The 19,294-nt window shown below is 43.8% G+C and overlaps 1 protein-coding gene across 3 annotated transcripts in view; it reads right to left on the reverse strand.

The window, feature by feature from the left end:
* Positions 1-11,235: 11,235 nt before the first annotated feature.
* Positions 11,236-19,294, reverse strand: part of CHERP (calcium homeostasis endoplasmic reticulum protein) — a 30,127-nt gene continuing 22,068 nt past the window's right edge. For 2 of the 3 annotated variants that reach the window (XM_069962277.1, XM_069962275.1), the window contains exons 14-18: positions 18,201-18,350; positions 17,990-18,100; positions 17,715-17,809; positions 14,583-14,768; positions 11,236-11,746 (exon numbers count right to left, since the gene is read on the reverse strand). In XM_069962277.1, the coding sequence (XP_069818378.1) occupies positions 11,709-11,746; positions 14,583-14,768; positions 17,715-17,809; positions 17,990-18,100; positions 18,201-18,350 (580 nt within the window). In that variant the 3' untranslated portion in view covers positions 11,236-11,708. The remainder of the gene's footprint in view (positions 11,747-14,582; positions 14,769-17,714; positions 17,810-17,989; positions 18,101-18,200; positions 18,351-19,294) is intronic. The other variant, XM_069962276.1, reaches the window with a different exon arrangement.

Here is a 19,294-nt window from a genome sequence, read left to right on the forward strand (position 1 = left end):
CGGAAAAGGCTCCGGGTTTGAGCAAGAGGTTTAAAACCTTATAGGTTCTCAAGGAAGAACAATGTAAGGACTGGATTGAGCCTCCAAAGGTGGACCCGGCCATAGCCAAACTGTTGAAATGTACTGTGCTGCCTGCAGAGGACGGATCCAATCTGAAGGATCCGATGGATAGAAGGGTGGGGGTAGCCCTCAAGAGATCATATACGGCAGCGGCAGCCCAAGGGGCAGTCTCCATTTCTTCTTTGAGGTTTCTAGAAGCCTAAGAAGATGGCTGGCCAAGGTCCAGGAAAATTTGGAAGGTAGAGCTAGCAGGGACAAGGTCCTTCGCTCCTTAAAAAAGGTCATTATGGCCATTGACTTCCTCTGCGATGATGCATCTCAGGGAACCAGGTTAGCGTAAAAAAACTAGTACGCTCTCGACCGCTGCCGAAAGGCGCTATGGTTAAAACCCTGGGTTGGAGATGCTAACTCCAAAATTCAGCTCTGTAATATGGAGTTCCAGCCAGGTAGGCTGTTTGGCTCTGAGCTGGATAAATTAATGGAGGAATTGTCTGACAAGGAGGGGAAGTCCCTACCATTGTCCTATAAGAGCCGTGATTCCTTTCGCAGAGCAAAATCTCCTCAGCGAGGCAAAGGGAGATACCAGTACAGAGGTTGAGAAAGAAACTATTCCAGAAGAAGTTCCGGGAAGCAGCAGAATAAGGACACCAACAAGAAACCAGACTTCTGATGCAGAAGCTGTCCAGTGGGAACACGTCTGAGTTTGTTTCTCCCTGCCTGGGAAGAATTAAGAAAAGATCACTGGGTGTTAAATATTATTCAAAATGGTTATGTCCTTCATTTATCATCTCTTCCTCCTCCAAGATTTCTTCTGTCAAGAAATCTTAAGCCAGAAAGACACTTAGTCCTAGAGACAGAAATTCTTTACCTCCTTTCCATTGAGGCTCTAGAGGATGTTCCTTTAACCGAGATCGGTCAGGGCGTTTACTCCCCAGTGTTACTAGTGCTGAAGCCATCCGGAAATTGGAGGCTTATTATAGATTTGCGATATCTCAACAGGTGCATCGTAAAGAAGACGTTCCACATGGAGAACATAAGATCGGTAAAATCTATCCTCCAGGAGGGAGATTTTATGGTCACCATAGATCTACCGGATGCATATCTTCATGTACCGATTCTGAAGGCTCACAGGAGAGCCTTCGCCATCCAAATCCAGGGGAAGGTAAGACACTTACAATTCAAAGTCCTTCCATCCGGAATACCTCCGCACCCTTTGTTTTCACAAAGGTAGTGTCACCATGATGGTTCGCTTCCGTTTACAGGGGATAAAGTTATCCCTTACCTGGACGATTGGTTGATTATGACTCAGACTCAGGATCTTCTGAGAGTTCAGTTGAACTATGTCCAGGACATACTTCAACAATTAGGTTGGCTTATCAACATAGAGAAATCAGACTTAATTCCTAATTCCTCCTCGTCAGGTATCCATAAAAACATAAATGCGCTTTCTAGGGCTCCTTGCCTCAGCTGCGGACGCGGTGCCATGTGCGTTATGGCACATGAGATTTCTTCAGAGAGAAGCACTAACAGTATGGAACCGAGGACTGAAGGACTTGGATGCGATGCATGTTCTATCGACTCAAACAAGACATTCTCTAATGTGGTGGAGACAAGTCAAACATGGAGTTTTATTTTCAGAACCACACTGGATAACCATCACGACAGATGCTTCAGGAACAGGTTGGGGAGCTCATCTGACAGTCATCAACACTGCAGGATCTTGGAGACAACAGGAATCCGCTCTGCCCTCCAACGTGAGGGAGCTCAGAGCGATTTACCTAGCTCTTCTTCATTTTTCTCCTCCTATTTTACAGAGAGCAGTCAGAATCCGGATGAACGACATGACCTGTGTGGCGTACCTAAACAGGGAGGTACCAGATCCCCTTCTCTCCTTTAGGGAAGTAGAGAAGATTTTTCTGTTAGGCAGAAATCAGAATAACCAGACTCTCTGCGATTCATATCAGGGGTGTCGACAATATATTGGCGGATTGACTGAGTTGAGGCCTGACATTACCGGGGGAATGGTCTCTCTCAAGGAGAGTGTTCATTCAGTTAACCCAGAGGTGGGGGCTTCCTCAGAGAGACCTCATGGCATCAGCAAGCAATGCCAAACTGAGGAATTTCTGTTCCCTTTACAGGGCAGACAATCCCACGGTAGTGGACTCAATGACAATACCATGGACATACCAGCTGGCGTATATCTTTCCTCCCATAGCCATGATTCCCAGAGTTTGACGAAGATCAGTTGTCAGTAATAATAATAACTCCCTTCTGGCCGAAGGGGTCATGGTTCACCCTGCCCATGAATATGAGCAGAGGGGAATTTTGGAGATTACCTCTGCATCCGGATCTAATATTCCAGGGTCAGCACCTGTGCAGGAATCTTTCCAGCCTCAGCCTGACAGCTTGGAGACTGAGAGGACCGTATTAGACTCTAGTTTTTCTGAGAAGGTATAGTATACCCTTTCTCACGCTCGTAGTAGCACTACAAATAAATCTTATGCACGTATTTGGAAGATTTTCAAGATTGGTGTGCAAGCAGGAGTATTGATGGACTTAAACCTTCTACTCCAGACATTGGAGTTTTTACATGAAGGCTTCTATAAAGGATTAAAACCTAGTTCCATCAAGGTGCAGATAGCAGCCCTCTCTGCACACCTAAACTCACGTTTCTTTCAGATCTTGGAGGTAAAGAAATTTGTTAAGGCTAGATTAGGCCTAACCTGGTAAAGCAGGTAGACCCATGGGACTTATCCTTTGTGTTAAGACGCCTGTGTCTTCCTCCCTTTAAGCCTTGGGAGGAAGTAGACTTTAAGTTAACATTGAAAGTTTCTCTTTTACTAGCCATTACCTCTGCTAAGAGAGTTAGAGAACTTCAAGCCCTTGACTCCGCACCTCCATACGTGATTTTTTTCCCAAGACAAGGTTATCCTTGGGTTCCTTCCAGGATTCCTGCCTATGGTGGCTTCATTTGCCAACATCAACCAGCCAATAGTATTGCCTGTATTTTCTCCTACTGGATCATCTAAAGAAGACTTGGATCTTTCTTTATTGGACGTATCCAGAGCTATCAAGATCTATCTACATAAAGTAGGTGATTTTCGTAAAGACGAGAATTTCTTTATCCCTTTCGCAGGAAAGAACAAGGGGAGAAAGGCTTCAAAACCTTCAATATTCAGATGGATCTGTGACTCCATTGCCTTATGTTACTCCTCTGCTGATCTGGATCCACCAGAATTTACCAGGGCTCACTCTACTAGAGCTGTGGCCTCCACTTGGGCAGAGTTTGCCGCTGTGCCACTTGAGGACATATGCCAGGCAGCTACCTGGTCGTCTTTGACTACCTTTGTGAGATATTTCAGGCTGGATACTTCTTTCTTGTCAAGAACAACTTTTGCAAGATCTGTTCTTAATGCGGACGTAATAAATAACCCGCCCATTGGGGATAATGCTTGCTAATTCCCCATATGTTGTGATGCCAATGGGACGTAAGGGAAGCTAAAATTATTATGTTAATTTGTTTTCCCTAAGACCCATTGGCATCACAAGACTCCCTCCCTGTGTTTTATGTTTCTTTATAATTAGACTGAGGTCTAGGGGGAGGTGGAGCCTATTTATACCTCATGGAGGAGGGGATTAAAATGTAATTGTTATTTTTTCATTAAATATTCCTTCGTCCCAGGGGCTCGCAGGGGGCGAATTTACCCCCATATGTTGTGATGCCAATGGGTCTTAGGGAAAACAAATTAACATAATAATTTTAGCTTACTTTCTAATCAGCTGGGGCGTGAGAAATTTTAAGATGTAATTTACAGTATAGTGATGTGAAATTTTTTGAATTTCTTTTGGTGTAAAATAAAGTTGTAATTAAAATAATGTTCAAAATATAATCGCTGTGGAAGAGATAACATTTTTTTTTTATGTTCTCTTTCAGCTATGTGAAGAGAACCATAGTGATTACTTCAAATCCCACCGAATAAAATTTTAAAATAGTTATGTAGGGGTGTGATTAATGCAATAAAAATGTAAAAGTAGCCGCCTCTCTATTTGGTTTATACACTCCATAATGGACGCTGTCTATCAGACGACACACATTACCAAGCTTTTACTTAGGCGAAATTTACACAGCCATAGTGTAGTCCACGGCTGAAATTTGCCAACAGCAATCCATGACACGAAAAGTGGACCGCATTACATCCAGTCCTATTTTTAGGAAGACCGCAGGCCCCCGTATACACGTCCGGATGTGTTCATGTGGCTATTGAATTGCGGACAGAAAAAAGGAAGTGTGAATGTAGCCTTAGGGTTAGCGTGTGGGCTAATGCTAACCTGTCTATAGTTACCCCTGTACCCATCGCCACTGCGGTGCTGGAAAGAGCCAGGTACAATCAGGTGGGAGCGTTAAATTAGCGCTATTAGCCTGCGGAAACTAGTATTATTAGACTAGGAGGGGCCAGAAAAAAAGAATTTTCCAAACCTGGAACTATTATGCTGCCGCTGCTTGATTTTTACCTGGCCGGTTGGATACAGAGGGGGGAACCCACTGCTTATTTCATTGATATTTATTACATAAATGCAAAACACATAGGGTTCCCCTCTATTTCATAACCAGCCAGGTAAAAATGGCTGGTTATGAACTAGAAGGGGACCCTATGCGTTAAATAAATACATAATTAAAAGAAAAACGCATAGGGTTCCCCCCTTTTTCACAACCAGCCAGGTGAAAACCAAGCAGCAGCAGCCTAATATTACCAGGGTGGGAAAAGCCTTTTTTTCCGGCCACTCCCAGCCTAAATAATACCAGCCTGCAACCGCCCCAGGCTAGGAGCGCTACTTTAACACTCCCGCCTGATGGTACCTGGCTCTTCCCAGCACCCCTGTGGCTGTGGGTACTGAGGTAATTATATATAGGTTAGCATTAGCCCGCAGGCTAACCCTAAGCAAAAGCTTGGGAATGGTGTCGTCTGATAGACAGCTACCACTCCGAAGCATATAAACTAAATAAAGAGACAACATTTTTTTTAAAGCCATTTTTATTGAAATAAACACACCACCACAGCTTTTTTTTTTTTTTTTTTTTTGAAAGGGTGTGTGTGTGTGTGTGTGTGGGGGGGGGGGGGGGTTTGACTGATTTACTTCACATGAGGTGTGTGTTAGGGTGCATTCACATGTCCTGTAAAATTGTCCATGGTCGCAGATCCGCAACCACATACAATTTTGGGCATCATTTAACTGTGTAGTGTAGTAGTACAGGTAAAGAGGAGGGGTGTAGTAGCACAGGCATTGGTGGCTCAGCGTTGGGCCAGCAGAGCATTGGAGGCCCAGAAGGTGCATTGGTGGCTCAGTGGTGGCCCAGCATAGCATTGGTGTCCCAGTAGTGACCCAGCTGAGCATTGGTGGCCCAGAGGGTTCATTGGTGGCTCAGTGGTGGAACAGGGGATGAGGGGTGTAGTAGTAGAGCAGGCAAGGATGAGAGGTGTAGTAGTAGTAGTAGTACAGGCAATGATGAGGGGTGTAGTAGTAGAGCAGGCAAGGATGAGGGGTGTAGTAGTAGTACAGGCAATGATGAGGGGTGTAGTAGAGCAGGCAAGGATGAGGGGTGTAGTAGTAGTACAGGCAATGATGAGGGGTGTAGTAGCACAGGCATTGGTGGCTCAGCGGTGGCCCAGCAGAGCATTGGTGGCCCAGAGGGTTCATTGGTGGCTCAGTGGTGGCCCAGCATAGCATTTGGGGCCCAGAGGGTGCGTTGATGGCTCAGTGGTGGCCCAGAGGGTTCATTGGTGGCTCAGTGGTGGAACAGGGGATGAGGGGTATAGTAGTAGAGCAGGCAAGGATGAGAGGTGTAGTAGTAGTACAGGCAATGATGAGGGGTGTAGTAGTAGAGCAGGCAAGGATGAGGGGTGTAGTAGTAGTACAGGCAATGATGAGGGGTGTAGTAGCACAGGCATTGGTGGCTCAGCGGTGGCCCAGCAGAGCATTGGTGGCCCAGAGGGTTCATTGTTGGCTCAGTGGTGGCCCAGCATAGCATTTGGGGCCCAGAGGGTTCATTGGTGGCTCAGTGGTGGAACAGGGGGTGAGGGTTGTAGTAGTAGTAGTACAGGCAAGGATGAGGGGTGTAGTAGTATTAGTAGTAGTACAGGCAAGGATGAGGGGTGTAGTAGTAGTAGTACAGGCAAGGATGAGGGGTGTAGTAGTAGTACAGGCAAGGATGAGGGGTGTAGTACAGGCAAGGATGAGGGGTGTAGTAGTAGTAGTACAGGCAAGGATGAGGGGTGTAGTAGTAGTACAGGCAAGGATGAGGGGTGTAGTAGTAGTACAGGCAAGGATGAGGGGTGTAGTAGTACAGGGAAGGATGAGGGGTGTAGTAGTAGTAGTACAGGCAAGGATGAGGGGTGTAGTAGTAGTAGTACAGGCAAGGATGAGGGGTGTAGTAGTAGTACAGGCAAGAATGAGGGGTGTAGTAGTAGAGGAGGCAAGGATGAGGGGTGTAGTAGTAGTAGTACAGGCAAGGATGAGGGGTGTAGTAGTAGTAGTACTACAGGCAAGGATGAGGGGTGTAGTAGTAGTACAGGCAAGGATGAGGGGTGTAGTAGTAGTACAGGCAAGGATGAGGGGTGTAGTAGTAGTACAGGCAAGGATGAGGGGTGTAGTAGTAGTACAGGCAAGGATGAGGGGTGTAGTAGTACAGGCAAGGATGAGGGGTGTAGTAGTAGTAGTACTACAGGCAAGGATGAGGTGTGTAGTAGTACAGGCAAGGATTAGGGGTGTAGTAGTAGTACAGGCAAGGATTAGGGGTGTAGTAGTAGTAGTACAGGCAAGGATGAGGGGTGTAGTAGTAGTACAGGCAAGGATGAGGGGTGTAGTAGTACAGGCAAGGATTAGGGGTGTAGTAGTAGTACAGGCAAGGATTAGGGGTGTAGTAGTAGTACAGGCAAGGATGAGGGGTGTAGTAGTAGTACAGGCAAGGATGAGGGGTGTAGTAGTAATACAGGCAAGGATGAGGGGTGTTGTAGTAGTACAGGCAAGGATGAGGGGTGTAGTAGTAGTAGTACAGGCAAGGATGAGGGGTGTAGTAGGATGAGGGGTGGGATTAGTGGCTCAGCTGTGGCCCAGGGGGGTTCATTGGTGGCCCAGTGGGGGGAATCATTGGTGGCCCAGTGTGGGGGGGGGGGGGTTCATTGGTGGCCCAGGATGTGCATTAGAGGTGAAACTATAGCACATAAATAAATAAATCGTTGGTGGTACAGTGGTAGCAGTGCTCCGGCGGCTGCTGCTGGAAAAAAGATTTATACATTACCGCCGCCTCAGGCGAAGGATCTCTTCACCGCAGTCCGCCGTAGTCCGCTCCGTGCCGTCTGGAATCTTCGTCGCAGATGAAGTGACGTGTTGGACTTCTCGCGTGCGCGGTACACAGGAACGTCACGAGCACGTATCCTGTTTACCGCGCAGGCGCAGAAGAGGTGATGAGACCATTGCAACGGCGCCTGCGCGGGAATTCGTGAGAAGACTGAAGACGTCAATCAAGTTCCAGGAGGCGTGAATGGGCGGCGACAAGAAGAGGACCTCATAAATAAGTTGGACTCGTCGGTCGTTTCCTATGGACTTTGGACTTATCTCAGCTCATTACCATAATGGGCGCGAGAAGAAGAATCGGCGATTTATCCGTGTCAACAACGAGATCCGGGACGGGACCGGGAGCGATGTGGTAAGTATATTGACCTTTATGTCACTGTTTGTCAGTTTCTGCCGGGGGCCACGGGGTGAATGGTTCCCTTTAATATAACTGCAATGTAATTTATATGGTGTACAGAGCCTGTGTAGAGCTGGGTGTGTTGATAGTGATAAGGCCAGGATATGCGATTTTACCTACCTGCACCGTACCTATATGACTACACATATATATAGGCCTCTTGCTCAGAAGCTCCAGCACATTAGAGAGTCCCTGATAGGGTTAACGTATAGTTGGAACATTTCTTACCTTGGAAAACTGCTGATATGGACACTAGAAAGAATGTTTTGTCTAAAGAACTATTTCCCTCAGAGACATGTTTATCAGCGTTCAAGGCCATTCTCAGAGGAAAGCTGCCTGTCTGTTACAGTGGGAATAATGTGAAAGTATCATTGCAAAGAATGTATTGTTCTAACCTTTTTGACCTTTTTGAATAATAATAATGAATACTAATATAGATGCCATTGCGCATGACTGAATATCTAAATCACTAGCACCGCCTCATCTATGCCTTATTAGCATTTGTTACCACCCTATATTTTATCTGTCTATAAAATGTGATAACCATAATAAAACTTGGGCCATTTTCTCCAGGCTTATAATCATGATACAATGTCTTATCTGTGTCCATGACGTATAAGTGACGAGTGGTAATACTGCAGATTACAACTCTAAAAAAACATCCTTTACCTGGGTTTTTGGCTTCTCTCCATAGAGAGAGGTCAACATATAAATTTAACCTTAACAATAGCATAGTGGTCGGTCGAGGGGGGGGGGCCCAATCAAAAGTTTGCTATGGGGCCCAGTCACTTCTAGTTACGCCCCTGACTTTCGGTATCCTTGCCACATGAGGAATCTCCTGTGTGATGTCAGAGTTGCCCGAGTAGGTTCCTGCCAGGCGACCCGATGACAGTATGCAGCACACAAGCTCTAAAAAAGACGACAATTATCTCCCAACGCAAGACCACATAATGACAGGTATTGATCCTACGCTGAGCACCTTTCCCTGGCAAGGGTCTCAGCGCCCAGATCCTAACAGATTTTAAATAACACTGTAAAGCCAACTTCTTACAATTATAACCCAGTGTCAGTTTCAGTGATCAGAGCCAAAGTAAGCCTTAAGGCATAATAAAGGCTCAGAAATGCACTTCTAATATTCCTGTATGAATCCAGCCTAACAGACAGGTAAAGGGAATGCGTTGGTCAAAAGATGCTGATGCTAAGCTAACAGACTTTCCTTACACAACCTCTAGGAAAGTATAATTAGTAACAGGAGGGAGGGGCTGTCTTTCAGTCCCAAAAGACGTATTAGTCTTACCGGTAAGACGGTCACCAAAACCTTTACGACGGCACCACAGGAGTTATATTCAAAAGTACAATATAGAGAGGTTTTCGCAGTCTTACTGGTTAGACTAATAAAATTCTCTCTCCTCACCTTCACAACAGCACCACAGGAGTAATACCAACAATTACCTTAGGGCTGGACCACAGCTTGACCAAACGCAAGGTCTTCATTATGCTGAAGCTGCAGTTGATAATGCCTCGTGAAGGTATGTGAAGTAGACCAAGGGGCCGCTCTGGCTAAAAGAGCATGTGCCTCAATTGAACAGATCTGCAAAGTCATGGGGATGGCTCTTGTAGAATGGGCTTTGATCAACAGAGGCGGTGGTAAGTCCTGTAATTTGTAAGTCTCTGAAATAGCATCTCTAATCCTGCATGCCAAGACACTTTTGGACACCTTCTTCCCTGAAACTGAATGAATATGGATTGATCTTTCCTCCAGGACCCACAGGATTCTAACCACAACAGAATCTGACACTTGACAGAACTCAAATTCTGAGCTAGGAGACCTGTGCCTTTTAGATCTTACAAAAGTACCAGAGCAACTAAGTGCTACATAAGCCAAAGTGATAGAAACTGCAGGAGGCAGAACTGTAGCTTGAGGAGGATCACTAGGTGGAGGTGGTATAAGGGGAGGGGTAACCACTGGAGCCACCGCAGGTCTGAAGGCATCAATTTAATTTTTAACTAGCTGTCTGATTACAGATAAAGATGATCTGTCCTCCTTTGTAAAGTCATTAACACAGGATGAACATGTTTCTCTTTTATGAAGAGGATAGCCATATATTACAATTTATACATTTTATTATAGGAGAAGGAGGAGGTCTGGGTTTCTCTTTCTGGGTGGGCTCTTTCTCTTAAGTATGCACATATACAATATTAGTGTCATGGCCTGGAGGATATTTTAAAGAAGGCAGCTGCCCCAGAACCTTTGTAACATAATCCACACACAGAGTGGCTGAATCCCAGAGAGAAGAAAACAGGAGAACAACATGAAGGTTCCCCTATTGTAGCAAGGTTTGCACACTTACCACTGGCGGCGGCTGTGAAGGCTTGTCTGCAGTAGAAGTCTCCATCCCAGGAACAGACCTCAGGATGGCCGACCCACGGGAGAGAGACCTTTTGAATATGCCGCCCAGTGTCACCAGCTGCGATGCTTCCCGTGTGTAGCGTAAACGCTTCTGGTGGATGCAGGAATCACGAACTGGAAATAGTCCTCAGCGTACCACCGACTAGGCCGCACACCGAAGGGAGAAGCCCAGCCCTCTGGACACACAGCCGTAAGGGAGATCTTGAGGCCACAGGCACAGAACATCCCTGCATGTCCTGTCTCATTGAAGATGGCACGCAGACCACGGGCCCTCTTCCACCCCAATCCAAGGATCCACAAGCCGTCTTAAAGGGAAGGAAGGGGAGCTAATTCAAACAATCCCACTGGTAAAGAGAGCAAATTCTTCTGGAGGGGGATCTCCTCACCCACCTCTTGTGCCTGCCCTTTAGGGACGGGAAAAGCACTGGTGATGGCTGGAAGGGTAAGGAACTTTTTCCGTCTGAGTGCTTTTCTTGTCCCTAGTATACGAGTTAATTCCTGTGGTGCCGTTGTGAAGGTGAGGAGAGAAAAAAATGGCATTTACATACATTGTCCTGTAGGGCACAATCTGACATCTGAAATTTTCCTAAACACAAATGTAGTGTCCAAATCAATAGTTTATTTTACAAAATACTTTGGAAGAGAAGGTATGTTCATACAAATAAAAAAACTGCACAGTAATAATTACTTGAAGCACAGATAACCTTTCTCCTAACAAATATCGCCACAGAGTAAGACCCCCTGTTAAATCCTAAAGGACAACAGTAAAAAATTTAACTAAAACATTGTGTGGAAATATGCCAGAGGCATATCTTTACACTGTGCCACTTATATGGGTGTTAAATAGAGATGAGCGAACCTTGAGCATGCTCGAGTCCATCTGAACCCAATCGTTCGGCATTTGATTAGCTGGGGCTGCTGAACTTGGATAAAGCTCTAAGGTTGTCTGGAAAACATGGATACAGCCAATGACTATATCCATGTTTTCCACATAGCCTTAGGGCTTTATCCAAGTTCAGCAGCCACCGCTAATCAAATGCCGAAAGTTCGGGTTTGGATGGACTCGAGCATGCTCAAGGTTCGCTCATCTCTAGTGTTAAAGTTAAAAATGTGGCTTATGAAGTTTACTGCTTGTGAACAAAAATTGTGAGCATCCTGAAGAAACTAGCCATGGTTATTGTATGATGCCCACCTAAGATATCCTACATGAAACCAGGACTTGTATGTAAGGAAACCAGCTAATAGCTACCAATTTACTCTTCCATTTTGGTAATCTTTACAGGTAAGCAACCTTGAACTAAGTATGAGAAATATCTCCTGGCCAGAGGAATGGTAACAATATAATTGGAGTCTACTGATCTGCACAAATACTATCTTGAAAGTTATTTTAGATGGATGGTCTGCCCAGTCAGAATTTCCAAGTATCCATTTCAATGTTGATTGAATGTTGAATGTTTGATGTTGAGATGCCCCTCAATATCCGCTACATCACTCTTGTGCTGGAGGATCCTGACCTTCACGCTTTACTGGAATTTAAAAAAAAGAAAATTAACCTACAGTATAATTCACATATTTAAAATGCAAAACATATACAAATAATCTAGAACTTGATTTTTTAGCTCTAATTTATGTTCCGAACAGCTGACATTGTTAGGGTCCTATTACACCAACAGATTATCTGGAAAGGACTATAAACAAGGAACAGGTAATAAAGGAAAGACTGAGATCTCTCCTCTTTTCAAATCCATTCCTGGCTTTGGCTTAAAAAAAAAAGTCTGTCAGATAATCTGTTGGTTTATTAGGGCCCTTCGACAGCACACATTACCTTACATATATCCATCTGTGCTTCCAGGATGTAGAGAAATGTTTTTATTCTCTGGTACAAGGAGTCAAAGAGGAATTTTCAGTCTCCTGAATAGCTGCAAGCTGGAATGTCTCAGGAAAATTTCCTCTTCAACCTAATAGCTTGCTGCACTTCAGGAGCTCAGGAAAGCCTCTTGGACCTTATAAGAAAAGCCTTTTTTTCTATGTTCTGGAACCACTGATAGCTATATGAAAGGTACCAGGCGTCTCCCTCACCTAACAGCTATTTATCAGTGTCAGCAGCTTGGAACCTTAATTACAGCTGTCATTACTTTTAAGTCTTCTGGCATGAACCGCTTCTATGAAAAATTCCAATGAAAATCATTCAAGAGGAAATGTTGCTAAATAAATATTTTTTTCCCCAACACATACAAATCATCTAGACCTTAAACTTTTCTTAGCCTAGGTTCACATTTCTGTCAGGGCTCTGTTCAGTGCCACAGAACAGAGCCAGATGGTCCGTCCAGTAACAGATATTAATACAGATGGATCCCCAAGAGATCCCATTGACTTCAATGGAGTCTGTAAAGTTTCCGTCTGGTGTCCGGTTATTTTGCAGGATTTGAGCAAAGAAAAAATTACTGCTTGGGGCCCCGCATCAGGTACCGGAATCTAGCAAGGGCAAAGGACAGGGGAGGAACGGGTCTCCCACATATCCTGTTCTATTATTACTCTACTGTAGTTAAGAGGGTTTTGGACCTCTGCCATCACCATACCACGAAGCGTTGGGTCTCGTTTGAATCGGCCCTGTCCCCTGCATGCCCTTCTGCACTACCCTGGCTACCCCCAAGGGATAGGCCCTCTTCCACGTTGATTCCATATGTGACCCGGGTGCTGCTGCCCGTATGGGACCGCATATTTCACAAACAGGGGCTGTCATCTAGACCTGGACCACTGACTCCTTTATATAGTAATCCTCAACTTGCTTGGGACCAAGACACTCGCTCTATACTGGGGATCCCCTTGCATGATAAGCCCCGTCTTCATCAAGTCCTAGTGGGCGCACGCTTACGCCCCCCCATAACTGACCCGGCACCCTCCCCTGGAGCTTGGCTCTTTCATAATAGGCTACAACATTATTTCAGCACACTTGCCCCTGCATCCCAGATTCACAGAGACCTCACACCCTTTGAACGCCTTTGCATCCAGTCGACTCCACCTACCCACACAATTTCTTTGATCTATGGAGCGCTGAGGGGCAATTTGGAGACAGACCTGAAACCCTCCTTTATCCTGCAATGGGAAACTGATTTGAATAAGACGTTTTCGGAGGATGATCTCTCTAAGATTTTCCTTCTTACTCATAAGACATCTATTTCCAGCAGGATACAGGAACGCAATTATAAAATTCTTAGTCGGTGGTACCGCTGTCCAGACTGGCTTCACGCTGTATTTCCCTCTGCCTCCCCCTTGTGTTGGAGGTGTAGTGGCGCCCTGGGTACTTATATTCACATTTGGTGGACTTGCCCTATTATACAGCCTTTCTGGACATCGGTCTTCCAACTCTATAACAAGGTATGCTCTACAGCAGTGCCGGCTTCTCCTGAGATCGCCCTACTGTCTCTTATTCCGGGCTCCCTGCCCCTGGTCAGGAAAGGCCTGCTCAGGCACTTTCTAGGGGCGGCCAGGGCGGTCATCCCAAGATATTGGAAACAGTCCTGTCCCCCCTCTAGAGTGGAGTTGGTGGAAACTCTCAACAAGATCAGGCGCATGGAGGAACTGGTGGCTGATGACTCAGACAAACCTGCTCTTTTCGATAAGACCTGGTTTGCCTGGGATACTTTTAGAGCTTCTTCTGATCTGCAAGCCTGGCTGGGGTAGGTTCCAGTTGGTATGGTCCCTCATTCCTTTCTCTATTCCCTCCCTCCCCCCTTCATGTCCCTCCTACCTCTCCCCTTCCCTCTTCTGCCCCTATTTCTTTTCTCTCCTCTCTCCTCTCCCCTCTTTTTTTCTTACATATCTGATGGGCTCTATGGCCTTCTTTTCTTTCTGTCTTTCTTCTATGTGATGCCCTATATGATGTTCAGTGGTGCTTCACTTGTCAGTATTCCGATATGTAGATAGACCCCTCCTCACTCTCTGCAAGGGCTTATCATTCAGTTACTCCACGCCTTGGAGTCAAAGTCTCAGAACTCTGTTGGAAGACTTGCCTTTTCTATGGACAACTGATATTATTCTTCCCTATTGGATCACATTTCCGGGACTGTCTTCCTGTGAGATTAGAACTACGCTTATGTAGCATCCGATTATGTTTATTTTCATGCTGTGTTACAGGGGCTCACTTTAACCTAAGTACATGTTCGTGTTTTGGACGTCACTTAGTCCTGCTGTATTTCTTAACCGTTTTTTTCTGCTTTAATAAAAACGATTTACCATAAAATTACTGCTTGCATGGAACTTCTGACTGAGCTCCATAAACATATCCCCGGCAGGAGTGTGAAGCTTATTGCATAAACAACTTTTTTGAACTATTGCAAATGTAATGCTCCCACTCCTTACTTTCATCTCTGGCTTTCATGCGGGCAATGAAGGAATAGCTTTTGTTCCTACGATAATTTTCATAAGGGTCATCAAGGGAAACTCCAACACCCTTATACTGGTCCCACTTGTCACGTACATCTCCTCCTTTAATTGGGTCTTGAATGCCCTGTTCATTAGCTCCTAGACCACCAGCACCACTCCATCCTAAAAAAAAAAAAAAAAGTCAACATGCATGTTTCATGACTTAAGTATGACAGACCAATGTGAAGCCTTTAAGTATGAGCAGGGATGAAAAGCTGATATCTGCATCTTTAATAAAGACTTCCTGCCACACTGTCAGATTGTACCATTCCTAAGAGCAGATATATAACAAAAAAAATGTCACCTACAATTTTAATTCCAAACTGCTAACACTGATATTACTGTTAGGGCAACAAGACACATGGTACTTTTTATAAATCTATCTGTGATTTTAGAACATAAAAAAATGCTTGTATTCTCCTATGCAAAGTGTCAAAGAGAATTTTAAGTCCTTTCAAGTCCAAGTGCTGTGAGCTGTTAAGCCCTTTGTATCCCTATCCCTGCTTAATTGACAGCCATTGGGAAGCTGAGGCCTGCTTCTAATGGTGCGTTTACACAGGCAGATTTATCTGACCAATTTTGGAAGCCAAAGTCAGGAATGGACTTGAAAAAACAGGGAATCTCAGTCTTTCCTTTATGAACTGCACCCTGTTTATAGTCTGTTCCTGGCTTTGGCTTCAAAAATCTGTCAGATAAATCTCTCTGTGTAAACGCACCATAAATCTTACACCTGCATACAATTTACATGCACAGCACAGAAATCAGATTTGGAAATGGGGCTAGGCTTCCTGCTGACTGTCAACCAAGCAGAAACAGGGATAGGAAGAGGGATTACAATCCTCAGCACTGCAGGAGCTCGGGAAAGCCTTTTTAAGGGTATATGCACACAGAGTAATTCTCATGGAAAACTCCCCTGTGCTCCCACTTTAAGTTCTGCCCGTCACATAGGCTCTATTATATGCTCGGGCGGATTCCATTGTTCGCCCAAAGAAATGACACGTCAATTATATGCCTATAGAGCTGGCGGAGAGAGAAGCGGGGACGAGCAGTGGATTTCCGTGACAATTACTCCTTGTGCATATACCCTACCAGTTTGCACCAGAGAATAAAAGCCATATTCTAAAAGCTGTAAATGTTTTTTCACAGCCAAGTTGTTGGGCTTGTTTTTGCAGGACCAGCTGTAGTTTGAGGTGTTTTTTTTCCGCTTAATGAGTATATGTCCCCTTAATAATTTTTATTCCATTTATTGTGTCTAGGGTTACCCTAGACATAGCTTTTTTGAAGACTTCTTGCCTCTATTAAAAAAAAATCTTGGGTTTTTTTTTTTTCAGGTAAGGCTGGGTCCACACTATGTTTTGCAAAGAAAACAGATGGAAAAAAAAAGATGCATTTGTGTGCATCCGTTTTCCCATTGACTTCCATTATAAAAAAAAAAAAAAAAGGATCAAAACAGATCCATTTTTTTTTTAACGTACACAAAAGTAAGGTCAGCTACATTTTTGTGTAAATGGATGCGTTTTGATCCTTTTTTTTTTTATAATAAAAGTTAATTGAAAAACAGATCAAAACGGATGCACACAAATGCATGTTTTTCCATTGGTTTTTTGAAAAAACAAAAAAACAAAAACGGATTGCAAAAACGTAGTGTGAACATAGCCTTCAGCATGAATGGCTTTTTTTGCCTTCTGCACTTTTGAGACAAACAGTAGAAATTCTATTGAACTCTTTGGGGGAAAAAATGTCATGGCGTTTTTGCTGAAGTTTTACCCAGTGTGAAACCAGCCTAAAGCAGATCTCATTACTGCATACTATATTGCAGTACTTTTGTACTGCAGCATTGTATAACTGTCAGGGTTACACTGGCTTACTAGGCTGCAAGACCCTGCTTGTGGCACAGAAGCCACAAGCTTCTATACATGGCAGGGCAAGAAGCCATGATTTGACCTCTGGCTGTTTTAGCAACCATCTTTAGGTTGCTGAAACAATAAAGCGGTATTACTTCAGCTTGTATTAATATGACTGCTCCTCACTGATCCTGATGACTGGCTATTATAACAGAAAAAAAATAAAAAATAAAAAACAGAAAACTTCCTTAACACCTACAATACCAGTTTTGTATATAGCAGCATCTGCATGACGGTTAGGGCAGGAGATGCCTGCACAAGGAGTATGTAATCTTATGAGTAAAATAAAGACCCGACTCCCAGAGCTGTGCAGACTTTGGCTGCTGGAGAGGATGATGGCAGGGGGATGCTCAGTGTCCCTCCAGTGCCCTGTGTCCCTCAGTGTCTTTCTGCCATCATCCTCTCCAGCAGCCACAAACCGCACAGCTCTGGGAGTCGTGACATCACCATTTTATCCAGGAAGTGACTTTATGTGCATTTCCTATAGTAAGTGTATATTGGTAATTTGTATAAATTTTGGGGGGCAATACAATACTTTAATAAAAATTTTCGCTGGACTTCTCCTTTAATTAATTTAGGTGTCCCCTTACCTATAACTAGGGACCTAACATGGTCGCTAAATCATCTATTTAGGGGTCTGATAGTTTTCCCTTTATAGAAACATCCACAGCTGCATACAAGCGCATACACAAGATAATGCCTGCAACAACATATTATGTCATGTAAGTGCAGGGAAAAAAGCCCTTTATAAGCATTTCCCATTATAAGTGTATATTGGTGATTTGTATAGTTTTTGGGGGGCAATACAATACTTTAATAAAGATGTTCGCTGGACTTCTCCTTTAATTAAGAATGCCTACAGATATTCATTTAATCCTTGTGTCATCCATTCACTGTAATATAATAGAAGGTTATGTACTATATCTTCAGCTAGTATCCATTGTTTCAAGCTATTTGTAAAGATTTGTGGGAAGAGCTGTATGTCTCTATACCATTTTCAGATTCTGCTGGAGTCATGCCATTATGCTGTGGGTTCACAATGGAAATGAGCAGTGAGAAGGACTATGTGTTACAATGACAGACTCACAAAGAGAATAATAAATTTGGCTGCAGAAATGTATATAACACATATAAATATGCCATAACAAGCAGTTAAACATCTTACCCATTTTCACTAGCATCTGATGCCCCTTGTTCTCCTCTCCTAGGCGCACATTGGGCACACTTCCTCCAGGCCCTGAACCCAAGCCTGAAGAACTACTAAAAAAAACACATGATCACCACCTATTAGTTTTGGCAGTAGGCTGCCATCTACATAATCAAGGCAAATAAACTGACAATACATTATCTGTTGACCCTTTGGGGTTAAAAAGCATAAGGTAAGGTTGTTGGTCTCACAGCACTTTACTATTTTTGCACTTTTTTTAATTTTAAACTTACGGTGGAGTTGCACTGCGAGACCGAGACCTCCTTTTCCTTCCAGGTGAGAATGATTTTGACCTAGATCGAGACCTTGAGTGACTTCGGGATGACCTAGAATGGCTTCTGCTCCTTAAAAAAAAAATGAATATAGTTTTATTTCATAAATTAATGTGTATGAATGCAAAACATGGGAAAAGTATAAAAGCTGAACAGGAGTTTCATGTCTAACCTTGATCTTGATCGAGAATAAGATCGTGATCTTGATCGAGATCTTGACCGAGACCTAGAGTATGAGCGGGAGGACTTTGAATCGGATCTAGAGTTGGAACGTGAAGAGGACCGCCCACGACTTTTTGATCGACTGTTGGATCTCGATGGCCTAAACACAGCAACAGTAATTTTATTTACTGAGAAATTTAACAGCATTTTTTTTAACACAGAATTATTGTCACTGTTTGCAATGCAACTTAACATATAATATGGGGAACATGGTAACACTTTACTGGGCATATTAGGATTCACAACACCTTAATGTGCTTTAAACTTCAATTTCTTTCTTTATTCAAAGTTTCTGATAAAACAAAGGTACAATACATCGCCAGACTGTGTTTCAAAGCTCTACAACCTCCTGATACAGTGATATAATGATTGATCATGATTAGGGGGCATGGTCTCAAAATGTGTCAGAAAGGAATATAGCTTGGGGTATTTGAAACACAGTCTGGATATGTATCATACTTTTGCTTCATTGAAAACTTGGAACAACAAAAGAAACTGAAGTTTGAAACACATGAATGGATCGTGAGTACTAATTTTATTGTCAGCAAAGCTTTACCTAGTACTCCATATCATATGTTTAGTTGCATCCCTAATAGAGGTGCATGATAGAGCTCTGCAACTGGACTAGTTTCTTGTTCAGTTGCTGTGTTCCACTTTTCACACATGACTGAATGCAATGGAAGCATACTACATGAAATGAAAATATGCATGAGCACCTAGCAAGCACTCAAAATGTGTTTGTGTCATGTACAATATCTAATACTGGTAAGTATGGATACAGAGATGTGTGTTTTTATTTTCAACACCCCCCAAATTGCTAATGTATTTTCTCACATTTATATACTAATGAGGCTTAAAGGGGTTGTCCGGGGATAAAAAAATTATTCACAGAATAACATTGTATATAATAATAATAACGTTGTATAACTTTGTAATGTATGTTATGTCTGTGAATGGCCCCCTTCCCCGTGTCCCCCCACCCCCACCCGTGTACCCGGAAGTGTGGTGCGCTATACATACCTTTCACGTGCCGACCACGGTCTC

This window comes from Dendropsophus ebraccatus, chromosome 3 (assembly GCF_027789765.1).
Source record: "Dendropsophus ebraccatus isolate aDenEbr1 chromosome 3, aDenEbr1.pat, whole genome shotgun sequence".
Taxonomy (NCBI): Eukaryota; Metazoa; Chordata; class Amphibia; order Anura; family Hylidae; genus Dendropsophus; species Dendropsophus ebraccatus.